We start from the raw sequence: 6,000 nt of genomic DNA on the forward strand, positions 1-6,000 counted from the left end.
TGACTTACATATGAATTAACAACATTTAGTTAATATAGTTAAAATATAATTTTTATTTCATTTTTTTTCTAAGATAGCCTTATGATAGTATCCATAAAAATTAAATAATTCATATTAAGTTGTTTTTGAAATTAATCAAATATTCCATTAAATAGAGCTTTATTGGAAGATTAAAAGGTTGATACGTCAATTTTGTTTATATCAAGATTTAATTAATGACAATATAGTAGTTTGACTATTATATTTGTTGATAAAAAAACATATTAAATAAGGGTAAAATAGTAAACTTCAAATAATATTCACTTCTAAAATATGAAAAAATATAACAATTTGGGACTAATGAAAAAGAAAAGTACGACAAAAATTATGAGACCAAAGGTGTATGATTTTAGACAAAATGTATTTTTAAACCCCCAAATTTGTCAAGTTTTATTCATTAAGCCCTTTAATTTTCCATTGTTGATATTAAACCCTTCAAGTTTTATTTTTATTAAAACTAAACCTTTATTTAATTGAGATCATGAAATGTTTAGCCAGTACTCTATTAAATCGGGTCTTGTTCAGTTGGGAAAAGGAAGACAATGTGTTAGTGACTTCGATTTCCATTTGCTTTTATTTAAAAAAGAGTTTAATTTTGATAAAAATAAAAGTTAAAGGGACTCACTGTTAATAAATAAATGTTTGAGGCCAAAACTAGTAATTTTATTTAAATAGGTTCAATTAATAAATTCTATTTCATATTCACACATTAGAAGGTACAAGGAATTTGCATGCCTAATTATTTATGTCAGGGAAATTTCTTGCTAAGGTATTTTAAAAATTTACTGTTTTATATTTTTTTTTCCAGCGTATAGTTAGAAATATCCTCGTTTAAATAAAATATTATTTGTAATTAGTTTATTATACAGATAGACTCATATACCAATTATAAGTAAGTATTTCCCTAATTATTTATATCAGGTAACAAAGGCAAAGGAAGTTCCAACATTTTAGGACTTCAATTCAAGATAATTAACTTTGAAAGTTGACACCAAATCAAGGATAAGCAAATATATTTTAGAAACACTATTAAATTATGAGACGCGCAGCTATGAACCCCTAAACACTCTGGGAATACTCGTAGAAAATCCCAAAAACACTGTTAAATTACATAAACAACTGTATCTAAGCCATTTTGCTTAATTTCATTTTCCTTAGAAATACGTATGCTAGCAAGCGATATGCAACTATCATCACCATCATCGCCACCACTTCTTTTGCACCGCGATCTAGTCTTAAGTTGGTGATAAAAGGAGATTGACAGTAACTTGGTTCAGAATCTGAATCTGATGAACAAGGATACTGTATCCTCAACAGTAACCTGTAAGTGTGATAGTTGAAAGAAATGTAGCGTACCCATGACATAAAGGATGGAACTTCCTGCATTTTTCAATAATTATATATATATACAAATCATAATCTGATAAATAAGAGCATAGCCATATATCTTTCACCAAGTAATTCTCTTACCTGAAGAAAGAATCCGCCAGATAACATAAAAGTCATAATAGTGATTGAAGCTAGTGTTGTTGCTTTCTTTATATCCATAAATGCTGCACCTATAGTGAGTCCAAGACCCTGAAAGTGAAAAATTATGAATTGGTGTATGTATATATACACTAATCTAGAAAATGAAGACATGAATTTTCCATTTACAGAAGGCTAATTCCAGTAGTACCTGAGCAGCTACAATGCTTAGAAAAACGGTAAGCATTGTCAAAGAAAACGCAGCAAAGCTTAATTTTAAACCAACCATGAAATATACTGTGACAAGGAATATTGTTGGCAGTATTAGATCCAAAGGAAGATCGCTAATGTTTCTTGCAGCGAAGTATGCGCTGAGTCTGTACATTCCAACTGCTCTTTCTTTAGCTAGCATAACTTTTTCTTGTGGGAACGTGAATATTGCAGTAAATAGAGGAAAGAACCCCCAAAATACTGAAATAAAGAATAACAGCCCTGCCTGCTTAATCCATTGATAACACCGAAAAAAGAAAAAGAAAAGCATAAGAAGTATATTGATGTTTCAAATAGCAAAATATTAAATAGGCTATGTTAAGGTTTTGGTCCTCCCAGAAAAGTGCGCTTCTTCCTGGAGATCCAACTTGTGTTCACAGCCTTACCGGGTTTGAAATCATTTAGCACTCCAGCCGACACCTTGTTACTATGAATAGGCTATGTTTGGTATTATCAAATGTAATGAAATGTAATTAACTACTGTTTCAGCTCGAAATTTGTACTAAAAATATATTTGACTATATTACAGTGTGTTTATGTACTACTTGCCTGATCTTCAGCCTGCTGAAGGGACGAACCAGAATGCCACCAAAGCAAGCCTATGATTATTGCAGTGGCTACAACTTGCGTTATGCGCATAAAACTGAAGTACTGATGGCGTCTCTCTTTAAAGCTCCTGCTAACAAGAACTGAAAATTGCTCCCCCCAAGTTGCTTCCCATTCCCTTGGATTCATCTTTCCAGGAAACTCCATCTCACGGTCTATTGTAATAGCCTGTACAGATTTTGTTTTCTTAATTGATGATTCAACATTCTTTTCATAAGCCTTTAGAAGATACTGCAAGAAAGAAATTCTCAAGTGAGATTACTATTCAGATCATAGTACATATTCATCAATTGCTAAGGAAAAATACTTGCATACTCATTGACCTCATGGATATCAGTATAGGAACGTCCTTCCTTTTTTCTCTCTAATGATCCACTTTCGAGTAGGAATTTTTCTTCCAACTCTGAAGGAAATGGTTTATCATTTATGTTTCCATTTGCCAGGTCAATCAGAAATTCTGCTGGGTTCATGGCTATTACTGGATGGCAACCAATTGAAGAGAAATACGACATTGCTTCTGATGCTTTTCCAAAGTACAAGGAACTTCCTTTTCCCAATAGAATGAGCCTGTCGAACTTACCAAAGAGCCTACTGGAAGGTTGATGTATTGTAGTCACAATTGTTTTGCCAGTCTAGAACAAAAAACACAAGTACATTAAGTAATTAATCTTATTTGTAATTGCCTCCAAGATTTTGTACAATTGACATTAGGCAAGAATTTTCTATGCACAAAATAAAAAGAAGTTTTTTACTACCTTGGCCATGTTCTGCAGAATCTGAACAATTCGAAGCGCGGTTGTTGAGTCTAGACCTGATGTAGGTTCATCCAGGAAAAGAAGTGATGGGTTCAGGAGAATTTCATGACCAATGCAGACCCTTTTTCTCTCACCTCCAGATATTCCTCTCACAAACTTGCCACCAATTACTGAATTTTGGCTCCTAGGAACGATACAAATTACTGTTAATTAATGTTTTCAAACAGAACCGATCGTCAACAACAATAATCATAATTTTTGTTAACATTGCCAAAATTAGCAAAGCAAAAGTTGAGTTTATTGACCTATTGAACAGGAAATATGCAGAGCTTAATACTCATGGCTTTCTGCAATAGTACAAAAAATTTAACTGTATCTATACAGCAGGCTAAATTACTTCGCTGTAATTATCTTTCAATGTTCATTATCCACCTTTGAAGGCAGTCAATTTTAAGCTAGTTGCACCATCTTTTAATTACCAAGTGGGCAAGGGGTTCAGATTACAGAATATCTGAAAGTGACTGAGAAAGAATTTTTAAGGATCCAGAAAAAAATGAGAGAAAATAATCACCTTTCAAGGCCTAGTTCAGTTATAACTTTCATTGCTCTTTCTTTTTTCTGTTCTCTAGTTAAGATATTAGGAAGACGAAGCAAAGCAGCATAAGTGAGAGTTTCTTTAACTGTAAGGTGGGGAAACAGAACATCATCTTGTGTCACAAAGCCAATCCTGTTTCACAAAATCAAACAATTAGTCACCCATTAATTATCCCATTTTTGCCATTATAATACATATTAACTGATCATAAATTAACCTAGTCTAGTAATGATGGAAACTTCCTTTCTCATCAACCAGGTTCAATGGGCTGGGAACACTCTACGATAATTTTTTTCTTAATTTGACATTTAATTTATGTCATGGCCCCAGGCCCGCGACTGCCTACTGTTAGAATAATAGCTCAATAGTCGAGTGCCCCACCTCCATTGGTAATAAGTCAGGGTTTTAAATCTTGAAAATCTGATTCCCAGAAAGAAATTCTGATGTACAGAAACATAAAATACCTCCGCTTAAGGGATTTGGTATATGGTCTACCATTATAAGCTATAGAACCACTGGTGAATTTGACCCTTCCACTAAGAAGATTGAGCAGACTCGTTTTGCCACCTCCTGATGGTCCCATAAGAGCTAGAACCTCACCTGGGTGGGCTGAACCACTAATTCCATGAAGTACATACTTATCTGAATACACCTTGTATTTCACTTCTTGAAACTGCAGAAAGTTGAAAAATACATATGTAGATAGCGATTTTATCATTTTTATTTAAAATTATAGTCACTGTGGCTAATAGCTTAACTGCGTTTAAACCGTTATTATTAATCAAATTACCTTGAGAGCTATAGGTAATGTAGGTTCAACCTGCATTTTCTTCAACTTGCAAGAATCTGGGTCCTCCTGATGATCTGAAGGACTTTGACCCATTGCAGCATTTCCTGCATTAAAGGGTGACAAGAAAATATATTAATGTTATTAACATCATAAATGCAAATTGCAAGAGAAGAATTCCCTTTAGTCATTAATAATTAAGAAGGAAAATAATTAAACCTGTCTTGTCAAAGCTTCCAGTAGTAGAAACATTATCAACAAGATCATCTATATTGATCAAGAAACTTGCACTAAATGACTTTGTTTTGCACATAAGGTTTCCTTTTGGAGAATTATCAGTCTCCATCTCCAAGTTCTGCATCTTTTGTTCAGTTTTTCCACTTTCGCCATTGTTATTATCTTCTGGATTTACTGTACTTGAGGATTTGCAACCATATCCTAGTTCTTTGTTCACTTCCTCCATTAGTGCCAAGACTGACTCAAGAGAAAAAGAAAGAGATTTGGTTTATATTAATATTCTGCAAGAAGACTGATATAAATCTGTAACTGGCAGAAGGAAGAAAATGTTGTAATTACTTGAAAAATGGAATTGAAAACAGTGAGGCAGTGTAAGTGCACAGCAGAGATATGAAGTATTATATATTAAGATGGCAGGCTTCAAGCTAGCTGCTAACTTATATATAATATGCCCCCAACTTTTACCGCATATGATGTAGCCCTAATAGTAACATATGTAGACAACTATTTTAGATGGTGTTAAGTTGGCTTTTAAGTCCGTCAAATATATTTTAAATAAAAGATTATAACTTTATAAGTAAATAAATACTTAAATTGGCTTATAAAGTATGGAGTCATAGCTAAAATTAACTTTACTACTTAAAATGTTAGTTCAAAGGAAGGAAGGAGGGTGAAGTTTCCGTACAAATATATTAAGGGTAAGCTCTTGTACTATGTTGATAAAATCGACTGTACCTAACTCATCTAAAAGTCCTAGTTCAAGGAGAGGAAGTTTATCCAAATCCTATGTATAGTTTAAATTCTTTTATCCCACATTAACGTGGAATAACAAAAATCAATTGAAAAAATCGATTTTAATTGTAAATCACGATGAGGTTTAGGGCACGAAATGAGCCGTTTTGTAAAATGTCATGTTTTGGTATCAAACAGGGATCTAACCTTTTTTTTTTTTTTTAATAGGTTGTTTTTCACTAAACTAAACTAATGTTAGAACCCGCGCGATGCGCAGAGTAATATTAAATGATGAAATAATATATTATAATATCATTCAAAAATAATAAATGATCGTAAAATGCATTATAAAATTGTATTTTATTGAGATATGATAAAAAAATTGCAATATTAAAATGTATCTTCTTAAGTATCTTGCAAAGCCTTTACCAAAATATGTAATAGTAAAAATCATGCATGGTATGACCTAAAGGTGTCAAAATGGGTTGACGTGTCAAGTTCAACATGGATTC

General features: G+C 32.7%; 1 protein-coding gene across 3 annotated transcripts; it reads right to left on the reverse strand.

Annotated features, from left to right (window-relative positions):
* Positions 1-976: 976 nt before the first annotated feature.
* LOC105629140 (ABC transporter G family member 22) lies at positions 977-5,232 on the reverse strand. Of its 3 annotated transcripts, XM_089726482.1 has the most exons (11): positions 5,096-5,232; positions 4,739-4,993; positions 4,523-4,626; positions 4,197-4,405; positions 3,709-3,864; positions 3,138-3,321; positions 2,694-3,014; positions 2,322-2,613; positions 1,718-1,998; positions 1,510-1,617; positions 977-1,419 (listed from the first exon to the last, which is right to left on the reverse strand). In XM_089726482.1, the coding sequence occupies exons 2-11, from the start codon at positions 4,980-4,982 to the stop codon at positions 1,165-1,167; spliced, it is 2,154 nt and encodes a 717-aa protein (XP_089582608.1). In that variant the 5' UTR covers positions 4,983-4,993; positions 5,096-5,232; the 3' UTR covers positions 977-1,164. The 3 variants fall into 3 exon arrangements, with proteins under 3 accessions (XP_089582608.1, XP_089582607.1, XP_089582609.1); XM_089726481.1 differs by having other exon boundaries at positions 4,739-5,161; XM_089726483.1 differs by having other exon boundaries at positions 2,706-3,014; positions 4,739-5,159.
* Positions 5,233-6,000: the final 768 nt, after the last annotated feature.

This window comes from Jatropha curcas, chromosome 9 (genome assembly GCF_041381405.1).
Source record: "Jatropha curcas cultivar XTBG-Jc1 chromosome 9, XTBG_Jcur_1.0, whole genome shotgun sequence".
NCBI lineage: Eukaryota > Viridiplantae > Streptophyta > Magnoliopsida > Malpighiales > Euphorbiaceae > Jatropha > Jatropha curcas.